The sequence below is a fragment of the Dreissena polymorpha genome, chromosome 10, assembly GCF_020536995.1.
Source record: "Dreissena polymorpha isolate Duluth1 chromosome 10, UMN_Dpol_1.0, whole genome shotgun sequence".
Taxonomy (NCBI): domain Eukaryota; kingdom Metazoa; phylum Mollusca; class Bivalvia; order Myida; family Dreissenidae; genus Dreissena; species Dreissena polymorpha.
The window spans coordinates 78,971,816-78,988,354 of record NC_068364.1 but is presented as its reverse complement, the minus strand read 5'-3'; the positions used below and the strand labels follow the sequence as shown (position 1 = coordinate 78,988,354).

General features: G+C 36.4%; 1 protein-coding gene across 1 annotated transcript; it reads left to right on the top strand.

Moving 5' to 3' along the window:
• Window positions 1-10,336: 10,336 nt before the first annotated feature.
• Window positions 10,337-12,193, top strand: LOC127849264 (uncharacterized). Its single transcript, XM_052381983.1, has one exon. It carries the CDS (start codon window positions 10,337-10,339, stop codon window positions 12,191-12,193), a length of 1,857 nt encoding a protein of 618 aa, XP_052237943.1.
• Window positions 12,194-16,539: the final 4,346 nt, after the last annotated feature.

The following is a 16,539-nucleotide window of genomic DNA, read 5'->3' as shown; positions in this document are numbered from 1 at the left end:
AATAGTAAAATGGTTTCCGGATGATAACTCAAGAACGCTTATGTCTAAGAACATGAAACTTCGTTGGTAGATTGATACTGGCTGGCAGATGACCCCTATTGATTTTCAGGTCACTAGGTCAAAGGTCAAGGTCACGGTGACCCGAAATAGTAAAATGGTTTCCGGATGATAGTTCAAGAATGCTTATGCCTAGAATCATGAAACTTCATAGGTACATTGATAATGACTCGCAGATGACCCCTTTTGATTTTCAGGTCACTAGGTCAAGGTGACCCAAAAAAGTAAAATGGTTTCGGATGATAACTCAAGAACGCTTATGCCTAGGATCATGAAACTTGATAGGTAGATTGATCATGACTCGCAGTTGACCCCTACTGATTTTCAGATCACTTTATTAAAGGTCAAGGTCACGGTGACCTGGAATAGTAAAATGGTTTCCGGATGATAACTCAAGAATGCTAATGGCTACGATCATGAAACTTCATAGGTGCATTGATCATGACTTGCATATGACCCAATTGATTTTGAGGTCACTAGGTCAAAGGTCAAGGTGACCCGAAATAGTAAAATGGTTTCCGGATGATAAGTCAAGAACGCTTTTGCCTAGGATCATGAAACTTCATAGGTACATTGATCATGACTCGCAGATGACCCCTATCGATTTTGAGGTCAAAGGTCAAGTTCATGGTGACACTGAATAGTAAAATGGTTTCTGTATGATAACTGAAGAACGCTTATGCCTAGGATCATGAAACTTAATAGGTAGATTTATAATGACTTGCAGATGACCCCTATTGATTTTCAGGTCACTAGGTCAAAGGTCAAGGTCAGGGTGACCCGAAATAGTAAAATGGTTTCCGGATGATAACTCAAGAACGCTTATGGCTAGGATCATAAAACTTCATAGGTACATTGATCATGACTGGCAGATGACCCCCTTTTGATTTTCAGGTCAGTAGGTCAAAGGTCAAGGTCACAGTGACAAAAAACATATTCACACAATGGCTGTCACTACAATGGAGAGCCCATATGGGGGGCATGCATGTTTTACAAACAGCCCTTGTTTCAATTTGTCGGCCACAACTTTTTCAGCCATTTTGACTCTTTGTCGGAAAGTAGACCGTAATGCGCTTATTGATTGAATGACTAAAGTAATAAGTAACCAATATCGCGCGTCGTTATTTTAGGTTAAGATAAAACATTTACCTTCCCGTATCAAATAGTCAGAGTACAGCGCACTCTACGTATCTATGTCTATATATTAAAGAATAAAATTGAATTAAGTAGGGTTGGTATCGTAATCGAATAGACGCATTCAATTCTAGTTATAACTCGTATTAGCTGCTCAGTGGCAGGGGTATCAACGCAGGGCCCTCAATCTTTCAAATCTGTGGCCGAATTTCAGCCGCATTCCCCCAACTGAAAAGTATACGTTTTTCCCCTTTTGGGGGAAAAATTCCCCCTAAAATGTAATAATGAGAGTAAGTAAAAAAATCCCCCCCCCCAAAAGCGACACGCTGCAAAAAATTCCCCTCATGAGGGTAGCGAGCCTCTTTCCCTAAAATGGATTCAGGGCTCTGCAACGGGCACCACTAGATTCATTGTTGCTAGGTTCGGCTTATATCGCCTTATCGGGCTTTTCCTCCCATTTGTAGTTTAAAAATCCGAGTGTCACTTGTGTTCGGAGGCACAGCACTTTAAAAAAATCCGAGTGTCACGTGTGTTCGGAGGCACAGCACTTAAAAAAAAATCCTAGTGTCACGTGTGTTCAAAGGCACAGCACTACAAAAAATCCGAGTGTCACTTGTGTTAGGAGGCACAGCACTACAAAAAATCCGAGTGTCACTTGTGTTCGGAGGCACAGCACTTAAAAAAATTCAGAGTGTCACATGTGTTCGGAGGCACAGCACTACAAAAAAATCCGAGTGTCACTTGTGTTCGGAGTCACAGCACTACAAAAAATCCGAGTGTCACGTGTGTTTGGAGGCACAGCACTTAAAAAATATTCCTAGTGTTACATGTGTTCGGAGGCACAGCACTACAAAAAATCCGAGTGTCACTTGTGTTAGGAGGCACAGCACTACAAAAAATCCGAGTGTCACTTGTGTTCGGAGGCACAGCACTTAAAAAAATTCCGAGTGTCACTTGTGTTCGGAGGCACAGCACTACAAAAAATCCGAGTGTCACTTGTGTTCAGAGGCACAGCACTCAAAAAAAATTCCGAGTGTCACATGTGTTCGGAGGCACAGCACTTAAAAAAAATCCGAGTGTCACTTGTGTTCGGAGGCACACACATGCATTCTTTTTATGCCCCCCTTTTTATGCTTTGCACATGTCGGTCTGTCTGTCGATTGGTTCGGGTCACTAGGTCAAAGGTCAAGGTCACAGTGTCCCGAAATAGTAAAATAGTTTCCGGATGATAACTCAAGAACGCTTATGCCTAGGATCATGAAACTTTGTAGGTAAATTGATTATGGCTGGCAGATGACCCCTATTGATTTTCAGGTCACTAGGTCAAAGGTCAAGGTCACAGTGACCCGAAATAGTAAAATGGTTTTCGAATGTTAACTCAAGAACGCTTAGGCCTAGGATCATGAAACTTCATAGGTACATGCACCATGACTCGCAGATTACCCCTATTGATTTGCAGGTCACTAGGTCAAGGTCACGGTGACCCGAAATAGTAAAATGGTTTCCCGATGATAACACAAGAACGCTTATGCCTAGGATCATGAAACTTGATAGGTAGATTGATCATGACTCGCAGTTGACCCCTTTTGATTTTCAGGTCACTATATCAAAGGTCAAGGTCACGGTGTCCTGAAATAGTAAAATGGTTTCCGGATGATAACTCAAGAACGCTTATGCCTAAGATCATGAAAGTTCATAGGTACATTGATCATGACTCGCAGATGACCCCTTTTGATTTTCAGGTCACTAGGTTAAAGGTCAAGGTCATGATGATCCAAAATACTAAAATGGTTTCCGGATGGTAACTCAAGAACGCTTAGGCCTAGGATCATGAAACTTTATAGGTAGATTAATCATGACTCGCAGATGACCCTTATTGATTTTCAGGTCACAAGGTCAAAGGTCAAGGTAATGATGACCCGAAATAGTAAAATGGTTTCCAGATGATAACTCAAGAATGCTTATGCCTAGGATCATGAAACTTGATAGGTAGATTGATCATGACTCGCAGTTGACCCCTATTGATTTTCAGGTCACTATATCAAAGGTCAAGGTCACGGTGACCTGAAATAGTAAGATGGTTTCCTGATGATAACTCAAGAACGCTTATGGCTAGGATCATGAAACTTCATACGTACAGTGATCATGACTGGCAGATGACCCCTATTGATTTTCAGGTCACTAGGTCAAAGGTCAAGGTCACAAAAAACATATACAAAAAAACATCATCTCAAACGATGTAAAGTGAACGCTACTTATCTGTTTTGTAGATAAGTATACGATCCATTGGAAAACACTAACATTTGACATAAAAAAACGCCAGTGGATATGGAAATCTTCATCGTTTGAAATAGCAGACGGCGTCGACCAAAGGCGAAAAGAACGCGAGAAAGTATTAACAAAATAACATAATTAAAAATGATGTCAAGTGAACGCTAATTCGCTGTTTTGTAGATAAGTATACGATCTATTGAAAAACCATAACATTTGACATAAAACACCCGTGGATATGCAAATCTTCTGCGTACCAAAGAGCAGACATCATGCGGCGTCTAATCTGAGTATACGCTGTTTGCCAAGGCCGATAGTATAATGAATGGAAATGCACAAACTCAGCAACTGGCAAGCATATATGCATTAGTAGATTGTTTCGTGATTATTTAGAAACGACTACATAATTCTTTTGGTTCAGCCAGTGCAACTTAACAGAAATAAGTATAATAGTTTCTACACCTGACAACAATGTGCCAACTTTATACAAGGTAAGTTGTTTACATTATTTAAAATATTTCAAGCTTACAGTATACAACAATAAACAGCTGGTACAATGTAATGTCATCGTTTTAATTTTAATAAGCCCGTGGTTAATTATCCTTTTTAATCTTATGGTTCAATGCATCTCTAACACCTTCAATTGACATTCTCGGCTCGGGTACTACTTACCGGTACATGTACCCCGGGTACTCTTAACTTTACTTACATGTAGCCCGGGTACGGTAAAGAAACTTAAACATACCCGCAAATATTAGATTGTATCCGAGTTGTATATCTGCCAAAAATCCGATGTCGTTAAACATGCTAGCGATTAAAGTAAAACAATATTGTTAACCTTAAAGAAACTTCTCTTTAAAAAAAATCTGCATCAACATGCTTTTTAGTATGAGTGTTGAGAGGACGCCGTAGGAATAATCAAGTAATCAAGAATACGTCTCTGTTTCTGCTTTTATTTCCTTCATGTATAATGACGATAAGGATTGACGACTAACATTGACGGCAATGATAACAAGCATTGAAAACTAACACTAACGACAAGGATTGGCGACTAAATGTAACATTGACGATTCTCTACAATAAATGAAATTAACAATAAAGAATGAATAATACGATTATAGTACAACAGATCTGCTATTCGAAGTATAATATGATAGCATACACTCATTAGAATAAAAGGTTTCATAAATAACAATTTGAAACATTTTCAATAAATATCGAAATATCTTATACAATATTTATTACACAGCATGAATTATTTGTTAAAACATAATATAAATACCAAATATGGTGTTCCCCATTTAACGGACCTCGCAAACCAAAAAATGTTTCTTTAAAAAAATCTATGACGGTAAAAAGTTAACGTGCGACATCGCGGAAAATATACTTGACAACGTCATACAATGACGCGACTTTAAACAATTTAAGATCTTAAATTGAATCACATTAATGATTGTAAAAATGAGTTTTGATAATACATTGTATAAATGCCATTTAACAGAAAATTGACATAAATGTAAACATAATTAATTTTTACAAAATAGCCGACAACAACCGATTTAGTGTTAAAATTCCCGGGTATGTTTTAGTATATTTACCGTACCCAGGGTACGAGCCTTACTAACTGTATTATTATTATATCTCACCGACTACCTTTACCTTGTTGTGTTTCAACCTGAAATTTATGTAAAATCCGGCTTTCTTTACTTTTATTTTTCATTCATTTGATTACGCAATTGTTGACGTATCTCGTGGAATTTTTTTTGAATCTTTGGATTTTAGTGACGACAAGCTGGAAGTGTCAATTTATTTTTTACAATGAATCTAAGATGTATTTAATTTTTGTGTGTTTGTCATGCATAGTTCAGTGTTTTCCAGAAAAATTTGAGTAGCCAGTTATATGGCCGGCAACTATGCAGTAAAACCAAAGCATTTGTGACATTTACTTGATATATTTGGGAAAAGTAGCCGGCATCAAGAGTTAAAGGGGCCTTTTCACAGATTTTAGCATTTTTTAACTTATTCATTAAATGCTTTATATCGATAAATGTAAACATTGGATCGTTAAAGCTCCAGTAAAAAATCAAGAATAAAATTTAAAAAAGGAAAAGAACATTGCCCGGACCAGGTTTCGAACCAGTGGCCCCTGGAGTCCTGCCAGAGTCCTGAAGTAAAAACGCTTTAGCCTACTGAGCTATTCCGCCGAGTACACATACGTGTAGTATTTTATACCTTATATAAGCAATCTTCGTAGTTTCACAAAATTTAACGACAAAAACAGAACTCTCCTAATTATTCAATCGTTTCGCGTTGCAACGCTTTATAATTTTTAGGTTTTAAAATCGTCAAAACATGCATATAATTGCTATATTAGACCATGGTTAATGTTCAGCATTACTGTTTCCTCACAAATATCATAAATAAAACGAAAATTTTCGAATCTGAAACAACTTTTTTCAATTTTGTCAATTTACCAAAGCGTGAAAAGATCCCTTTAATGTAACCGGCAAGATCGCTAGCAGCCGGTATTTAAAGAGAACACTGATAATAGTAAACTAAATCTCTACGACGGGATTACAGCTTTGTACAATTGTTTTTTGGGTGATAATGGTTAGTAATTCATACTAATGTTATTAAAAAATATCGGCTTTAAATTTAATTTTGAGAATCGGATGGAAGAACAGAAAATGAAGAGCATACAGGGATGGAAATAAGTGGTTTACCGTGAACCCGGGGCAAGTAGATTTTGGCCTGGGCAACTCAATTTCAAAAGTTGGTAAACTTCTTTTTTTTAAAGCTTAAAACAATTCACTGCAATAAAAATTGAAAAACAATTGATCACCATGGATCAATACTAGTTAAATAACATTCATTATTTAGGAATAGGACATGATTCAATTCAGGCTCATAATAAAACATCATGCATTGAACATGTGTTGTCAGCAAATGTATTTAATTATCTATTATTTTATTAAAAGAATGTATAATATTCACATGTTCATATTTCTGGGCTCGTTATTCTTTATCTGGGTAACCAAAATACTAAAGATGGTTGCCCACAATAGTAAACAGTTAGTTTCAATCCCTGGCATATCATTGTATTCTATTGTTATAAGCATTGCATTAAAGTTGTGATTGAGGTTAGCCTGTTGTTTATGGTATATTTACATTTTAGCTTGACTGTTATATATGAAATAAATATAGTCGAGCTATCCTACTCAACCCGGCGTCGGCGTGCGCATTGGAATGTTTGCGTACCACCTCAAATATATTTCCTATGTCCATTGACATATTGCTTTTATATTTTGCATACTTCATTACCGACATAACCCCAATCTATAAACAAGAGCAGACAACTCATTTACTGTATCAAGCATTATAACAGAATTAGGCCCTTTTTCACTTAGAATAATATGCATATTATTGATAAATCTATGTTAAAGTTTGCATATGACCTCAAATATTTTTTATGTCCCTTGAAATATTGCGTTCATACACCATGTATTTTGCTTATTAACCAACATGACCCCAATGTATAAACAAGAGCAGATAACTGTATCAAGCATTTTGTAACACTTATGGCCTTTTTTTTCACTTAGAATAAGCATATAATTGATAAATCTATTATTAAGTTTGCGTACCACCTTTAAATTGCCATAACTTGTTTATTATGCTCCCCCCCAAATTTTTTAGGGGGAGCATATAGTCGCCGCTTCGTCTGTCCGTCGGTGCACAAATTTGTTTCGTACCCAATTTTTTTTTGTACCCAAATTTATATATGTACCCTTTTTTTTTCGTACCCAAATAGTTTTTTGTACCCTATAGGTTTTCATAACCAAATTTTTTTTCGTACCCAATTTTTTTTTTACACAAATTTGTTCGAACCCAAATTTCTTTGAACCCATTTGTTCGTACTCAAATTATTTTCGTACCCAAATTCGTTTTGTTCCCAATTTTTTTTGTACCCAAATTTTTATTTGAACCTTTTTTTCGTACCCAAATAGTTTTTCGTACCCTAATTTTTTTTCATAACCAATTTTTTTTTCGTACCCACATTTTTTTGTATCCAATTTTTTCGTACACAAATTTGTTCGTACCCAAATTTCTTCGTACCCATTTGTTCGTACTCATTTTTTTTTCGTACACAAATTTTTTCGTACCTTATTTTTTATTTGTACCCATTTTTTTCGTACCAAAATAGTTTTTTCGTTCCCTTATTTTGTTTGTACCCTTTTTATCGTACTCAAATTTGTTTTCGTACCCAAATTTGTTTTTTTTTTCCTACCCACATATTTTTTCGTACCATTTTTTTTTAGAAATAATCGATTTTCAATTTGATTTCATCTCTCCACTCATTCCATCACGCGAAACCCTTAAGGTGTCGCAACTCTAGTATGGAATGAGTGATGTATTGGACGTCATCATTGATGACGTTCAATCGAACGAATGATAAAGGGGGCTAAGTTTCGTTAAGCTGGCGCATATAGTCGCGATTTGGGGCGCTTGAAAACTGGTCGGTAAATTTTGCTGAAATTTGACATGTATATGGAGAAGAATGCGATCTACCTGTTGGCGTAGGCGTTATACCTGGGAAAAATATAGTTTTTGATTAAATCACGAAAACGTTTCGCAAGTTTGACAAAACCGGAATTACAAAATGCGGTGTGGATATACCGAATTCCCTACCGAAATCCCCGAAATCAAACTTTGATAAAAACAATGTTTCATTAGTGATTTCCGTGTATTTCGCAACAGTCTATATTAAAATACGCAGTTTTTCGATAAATAATCAATATAAATGGGGATTTCGTGGGATCTCGTGGATTTCTGGGGATTTTGGTAATTACGGGAAATTCGGTATTTCTTCACACCCGTCAAAATGGTCGACTTCGTCAGAATGAACGCTTAGAAAGTATTTACAAAAAAACATCATCTCAAACAATGTAAAGTGAACGCTACTTATCTGTTTTGTAGATAAGTATACGATCCATTGGAAAACACTAACATTTGACATAAAAAAACGCCAGTGGATATGGAAATCTTCATCGTTCGAAATAGCAGACGGCGTCGACCAAAGGCGAAAAGATCGCGAGAAAGTATTAACAAAATAACATAATTAAAAATGATGTCAAGTGAACGCTAATTCGCTGTTTTGTAGATAAGTATACGATCTATTGAAAAACCATAACATTTGACATAAAACACCCGTGGATATGCAAATCTTCTGCGTACCAAATAGCAGACATCATGCGGCGTCTAATCTGAGTCTACGCTGTTTGCCAAGGCCGATAGTATAATGAATGGAAATGCACAAACTCAGCAACTGGCAAGCATATATGCATTAGTAGGTTGTTTCGTGATTATTTAGAAACGACTACATAATTCTTTTGGTTCAGCCAGTGCAACTTAACAGAAATAAGTATAAAAAGTTTCTACACCTGACAACAATGTGCCAACTTAATACAAGGTAAGTTGTTTACATTATTTAAAATATTGCAAGCTTACAGTACTCAACAATAAACAGCTGGTACAATGTAATATCATCGTTTTAATTTTAATAAGCCCTTGGTTAATTACCCTTTTTAATGTTATGGATCAATGCATCTCTAACACCTTCAATTGACTTGTCCATGAAAAATATACACCCTCAGTGCATGTTATCCCATACACCATCAATCACTTACTAAGGCTCGATTGGTCATTCTCGGCTCGGGTACTACTTACCGGTACATGTACCCTGGATACTCTTAACTTTACTTACATGTTCCCCGGGTACGGTAAATAAACTTAAACATACCCGCAAATATTAGATTGTATCCGAGTTGTATATCCGCCAAAAATCTGATGTCGTTAAACATGCTACCGATAACGTAAAACAATTTTGTTTACCTTAAACAACCTTCTCTTTTAAAAAATCTGCATCAACATGCTTTTTAGTTTGAGTGTTGAGAGGACGCCGTAGGAATAAGCAAGTAATCAAGAATATGTCTCTGTTTCTGCTTTTATTTCCTTCATGTATAATGACGATAAGGATTGACGACTAACATTGACGACAATGATCACAAGCATTTACGACTAACACTGACGACAAGCATTGGCGCCTAGATGTAACATTGACGATTCTCTACAATAAATGAAATTAACAATAAAAAATGAATAATAAGATTATAGTACAACAGATATGCTTTTCAAAGTATAATATAATAGCATACACTCATTAGAATAAGAGGTTTCATAAATAACAATTTGAAACATTTTCAATCAATATCGAAATATCTTATACAATATTTATTACACAGCATGAATTAATTGTTAAAACATAATATAAATACCGAATATGGTGTTCCCCATTTAACGGACCTTGCAAACCAAATAATGTTTCTTTAAAAAAATCTATGACGGTAAAAAGTGAGCGTGCGATGTCGCGGAAAATATTATACTTGACGACGTCATACAATGACGCGACTTTAAACAATTTAAGATTTAAAATTAAATCACATCATTGATTTTAACAATGAGTTTTGATAATATAAATGCCATTGAACAGAAAATTGACATAAATGTAAACATAATTAATTTTTACAAAATACCCGACAACAACCGATTTACGCTCGTGGAGGTTTCTCTGCTCTGGTTGATGCATTATTGAGTAGATTCTTGGACTCAGAGCCGAATTTTTTACCTTGGAATTTTCGAAGATATCACATGTTCTTCATCAGCTGATCACTGGCTGACTGACGTCACAGTCACATGACCGGTGAAGGGTCACGTGACATGAGGAACAGAAAGGGACTTGATTAACACTGACAAATGGGTCGTCAATTTATCGGACAGGCCGTTGTCACTGGATGAAACATCAGTGTTAAAGAAAGGTATGAACTTTTGTGTTACCCCTCCAACCATCCCCATAAATGAAATCATCGCTTCCACAGAACAGGTTTGCTACCAATTAGAGGATAAATCGGCCGCTGAAAGTTTAAGGGGAGAAGTTGTAAAGATTCTAAAAAGTGCCACCAAACCTAAAAGCAACATCACCACCAAGGAAAGAGATGCCTTGCGTGACTTAGGTAAACGGAAAGACATTGTAATTCTACCTGCCGATAAGGGTCGTACTACGGTTGTGATGAACAAAACTGAGTATGTAGCCAAGATGGATAAGCTCACGAGCGACAGGGATACCTATGAACCACTGAAAAAGGACCCAACCAGGCAAGTGAAAACTAGATTGGTTAACATCTTAAAGAAATGGAAGAAGGAAAATCTTATCTCAGATAAACTGTACCATCAACTATATCCCACATCAGAAAACGTCCCAAAATTATATGGACTACCCAAAATTCATAAAAAGGATGCTCCTTTAAGACCAATTGTATCGAGCACAGGAAGCGTATTGTATGCAACCGCTAAATACATTGCTTCGGTCATTGGCCCCTTGGCGGGTAAAACGGAACACCACATAGTTAACTCGGTGGATTTCGTTCAGAAGATCAAGGATCTTGAAGTACCCCAAGGCACGAAATTGGTATCCTATGATGTCTCAGCACTTTTCACTTCAATTCCAGTACCTAAAGCACTCACAGTGATCAAGAACAAATTGGCTGGAGACACCAAACTCAACGAACGATCTGAACTCAGTGTTGAACAAGTGACCGAGTTGTTAGACCTCTGCCTTAGTAGCACATACTTCATATACAATGAACAATTCTTCCAACAGAAGCAAGGTGCAGCCATGGGTTCTCCCGTATCGCCAATTGTCGCGAACTTATATATGGAGTTTTTTGAGAAGCAGGCATTTGAAACTGCAAGGAATCCACCGTCCCTCTGGCTGAGGTACGTGGATGATACCATGACTAAAATCCATGAATACAACATCCAAGAATTCACGGACCACATCAACTCAATAGACGAACATATCAAGTTCACTTCAGAGCAGGAGGAAGAAGGCCGTATTCCGTTCCTGGACACATGTGTTCACGTGGCAGACGATGGGTCGACGAAAACCACGGTTTACAGGAAACCGACGCACACCGACCAGTATCTATACTTTCAGTCCAACCACCACCTTGAACACAAACGATCAGTTGTACGTACCCTACTACACAGAGCCAAAACCCTAATAACAAAAGAAAAAGACCAGAAAGACGAAATCGAACATGTGAAATCCGCTTTAAGAACCAACGGATACCCGGATTGGATATTCAGACTACCCAAAAAGAAAGAGAAAACACTAGACAAAGATAAGGGAACACAAAAGAGACCGACTGCAGGAATACCTTATATCAGGGGCACCTTAGAAGTTTTGGCTAGAGTATTCAAAAAACATGGAGCCAACATCTTCCACAAACCTTTCAATTCCATCAGACAGAACCTCACCAAAGTTAAAGACAAAACAGATAAAATGAAGAAATGTGGTGTGATCTATCATGTCCAATGTGAGGACTGTAAAAATGACTATGTAGGTGAAACAGCGAGACAATTAGACACTAGATTGAAAGAACACCTTACACGAACTTCTTCTGCCATATATGAACATTGTAAACAAACAGGTCACAAGATCGACCCTAACAAAACCAAAGTACTCACCTCCGAAGAACATCTATGGAAACGCAAGGTGAAAGAAGCAATTGAAATTAAACAGCGGCGGCCATCACTTAACAGGGACGAGGGACTCGAGCTACCCCGGGTTTATGACAGTCTCCTCATGTCACGTGACCCTTCACCGGTCATGTGACTGTGACGTCAGTCAGCCAGTGATCAGCTGATGAAGAAGATGTGATATCTTCGAAAATTCCAAGGTAAAAAATTCGGCTCTGAGTCCAAGAATCTACTCAATAAAACACCCGATTTAGTGTTAAAATTTCTGGGTACGTTTTAGTATATTTACCGTACCCAGGGTACGAGCCTTACTAACTGTATTATTATTATATCTCACCGACTACAAGGTACATTTACCTTGTTGTGTTTATCAACCTGGAATTTATGTAAACACCGGCTTTCTTTACTTTTATTTTTCATTCATTTGATTACGCAATTGTTGACGTACCTCGTGGAAAATTATTTGAATCTTTGGATTTTAATGGCGACAAGCTGGAAGTGTCAATTTATTTTAAAAACGAATCTAAGATTTTAAGTATTGTGTGTTTGTCATGCATAATTCAGTGTTTTCCAGAAAATTGAGTACCAGTTATATGGCCGGCAACTATGCAGTAAAACAAAAGCATTTATGACATTTACTTGATATATTTGGGAAAAGAAGCCGTCATGTAAATGTAAGAGTAAATGTAACCGGCAGAATCGCTGGCTGACGGTATTTAAAGAGAACACTGATAATAGTAAACTAAATCTCTACGACACGATTACAGCGTTGTAAAATTGTGTTTTGGGTGATAATGGTTAGTAATTCATACAAATGTTATTAAAACATATTGTGCTTTAAAATTAATTTTGAGAATGGGATGGAAGATCAGAAAATGAAGAGCATACAGGGATGGAAATATGTGGTTTCGCGTGAGCCTGGGGCAAGTAGATTTTGGCCTGGGCAACTCAATTTCAAAAGTTGGTAAACTTCTTTTTTTTAAATCTTAAAACAATTCAGTGCAATAAAAATTGAAAAACAATTGATCACCATGGATCAATACTAGTTAAATAACATTCATTATTTAGGAATAGGACATGACTCAATTTAGGCTCATAATAATACATCATGCATTGAACATGTGTATTGTCAGCAAATGTATATAATTATCTATTATTTTATTAAAAAAATGTATAATAATATTCACATGTTCATATTTCTGGGCTCGTTATTCTTTATCTGGGCAACCAAAATACTAAAGATGGTTGCCCACAATAGCAAAAATTAGTTTCAATCCCTGGCATATCATTGTAACTTTATTAACCAGGTTTTCCGAAGGAAAAAACTGGTTATTAGATTGGCGAATGCGGGCGGGCTGGCTGGCTGGCTGGCGGGCTGGCGGGCTGGCGGAATAAGCTTGTCCGGGCCATAACTATGTCGTTCATTGTCAGATTTTAAAATCATTTGGCACATTTGTTCACCATCATTGGACGGTGTGTCGCGCGAAATAATTACGTCGATATCTCCAAGGTCAAGGTCACACTTTGAGTTCAAAGGTCAAAAATGGCCATAAATGAGCTTGTCCTGGCCATAACTATGTCATTCATTGTGAGATTTTAAAATCATTTGGCACATTTGTTCACCATCATGGGACGGTGTGTCCCACGAAAGAATCACGTCAATATCTCCAATGTCAAGGTCGCCACGACTAAAAATAGATTTAAAAAAAAAAAAAAACTTACAAAGGGGGTTAATTTTTTTTGGTCATTTCAAAAGTTCAGTTTGAGTTTTCTCCCTTTATCAGATTTTTTTTTCACAATGAAAACCTGGTTTTGTGACAATTTTGTCCCTTGTTGTTTAACTGTATTGCATTAAAATTGTGATTGAGGTAAGCTTGTTGTTTATAGTATATTTACTTTTTAGCTCGACTATTATATATGAAATATATATAGTGGACCTATCCTACTCACCCCGGCGTAGGTGCGCGCATTGGAATGTTTGCGTACTACCTCGAATATATTTCCTATGTCCATTGACATATTGCTTTCATACATGTATTTTGCTTCTTAACCAACATGACCCCAATGTATAAACAAAAGCAGATAACTGTATCAAGCATTTTGTAACAATAATGGCCTTTTTTTCACTAAGAATAAGCATATAATTGATAAATCTATTTTAAAGTTTGCGTACCACTTTTAAATTGCCACAACTTTTTTATTATGCTCTCCCCAAATTTTTTAAGGGGGGAGCATATAGTCGCCGCTTCGTCTGTCCGTCCGTGCACAATTTTTGTCCGGGCTATTTCTCAGCAACTAATGACTGGAATTCAATTAAACTTAATGGGAAGCTTCACTACCAAGAGGAGACATGCTTATTATCAGCCGGTTCTGGTCAGATGATTTTTCACAGAGTTACAATGTATGGCCCTATGAAATTTTCCATTAACTGTACATATAACGCGATCTACCTGTTGGCGTATTCGTTATTACTGTGAAAAATCTAGTTTTTGATTAAATCACGAAAAAGTGGTGTTTTTTATTGCGCAATCGCTATAAACACGTGGCTTGGCCGGAAGTACATGTAGCCTTAATAGCAACCCCAAGACAATTCACCCCCAGGAGACAATTCACGGGCTAGACAATTCAAATTAGATTTTTCATAACCCAATTTTTCGATTTTCGTAATCATTTTTTTCGTACCCCTTTTTTTTCGTGCCCAATTTTTTTCGTACCCATTTTTTTCGTACCTAAATTTTTGTTCGTACCAAATTTTTTTTCGTAACAATTTTTTTTTCGTACCCATTTTTTCGTACCCAAATGTTTTTTGTTCCCAATTGTTTTCGTACCCAATTTTTTTTTTTGTACCCATTTTTTTCGTACCCAAATGTTTTTCGTACCCAAATTTGTTCGTACCCATTTATTTTTTCGTACCAATCTTTTTCGTACCCAAATTTGTTCGTACCCAATTTTTTTTTCATACCCATTTTTTTCGTACCCAAATAAAAAAATTCGTACCCATTTTTTTAATACCCAAATTTGTTTCCTACCCAGATTTTTTCGTACCCAAATTTTTTTTTTGTACCCATTTTTTTCGTACCCAAATAGTTTTCGTACCCTAATTTTTTTTGTTTCCTTTATTTTTTCGTACTCTAATTTGTTTTCGTAACCAAATTAGTTTTTTTTCCTGCCCATATTATGTTCGTAACCATTATTTCTTCGTACACAAATTTGTTCGTACCCAAATTTTTTCGTACCCATTTGTTCGTACTGAAATTTTTTTCGTACACAAATTTGTTCGTACCTAATTTTTTATTTGTACCCATTTTTTTCGTACCCAAATAGTTTTTCGTACCTTTATTTTGTTCGTACCCTTTTTTTTCGTACTCAAATTTGTTTTCTTACCCCAATTTTTTTTTTTCGTACCCACTGCCCACATATTTTTTCGTACCAATTTTTTATTTTGAAATAATCGATTTTCAATTTGATTTGAACTCTCCACTCATTCCATCCCGCGAAACCCTTAAGGTGTCGCAACTCTAGTATGGAATGAGTGATGTATTGGACGTCATCATTGATGACGTTCATTCGAACGAATGATAAAGGGGGCTAAGTTTCGTTAAGCTGGCGCATATAGCCGCGATTTGGGAGTCTTGAAAACTGGCCGAACACGTTTGCTGAAATTTGACGTGTATATGGATCAGAGTGCGATCTACCTGTTGGCGTAGGCGTTATACCTGGCAAAAATCAAGTTTTCGAGTATTTTGTGTTTAAACTTTTTTTGTGGGAACGGGCACGCGCTCAAATAAACATTGTGACGTCACTTCACAAACAGCGTTAGACATCCGCCATCTTGTAACGCGACAAAGAAACTCAGTGTCATTAATTCAATAAACACAGAAAAATATGATTGTGTTTAATAATCATTAATACAAATGTCTATATTTTGTGCAGCGGATGTTTATTCAGACAGATACGGCAGAATTATGTAAGTATCTTTGTGTACTTTACAGTAGATTTGATAGTGGTAAACAACTGCGTACCGGTAAAGTTCAATCTAGCCGATTTTACTACGCAAGAAATTTAAGTATCTCACTGGCAAAATGAGCTTGACACATAAACAACAACCGGATCCGATTTACATCCACATAATATTGTGGGAATCCGATGCAATGCAAATTACTCATGTTTGATAACGTTTGATGAATTCGTTATATCAATATGCATTAACATTCAAGGGGAATAATTTTTAATTGAAATGTGCGATTCAATGACAGTGTTATATTGGGATAATAAGTCGTTTAGCCGTTATCATGATAAGTATATTGTTTGTTGTGTTTCATTTTCATAAAAAACATACTTTTACTGTTTTTTCCTTAAAGTAAAACAGTTCAGTAGTCATTATATCTTGAATTTTAAATATTGAAATAGATGTCGGATATTTCATATTTTCGGACGTTGCTACGTAAGCTAGTTGTCAACATAATTATTAATATACTGATT

What these genes read in the sequence shown, in the direction of transcription:
- LOC127849264 (XM_052381983.1), top strand. Translation starts at nt 10,337, where the DNA reads ATGAACTTTTGTGTTACCCCTCCAACCATCCCCATAAATGAAATCATC.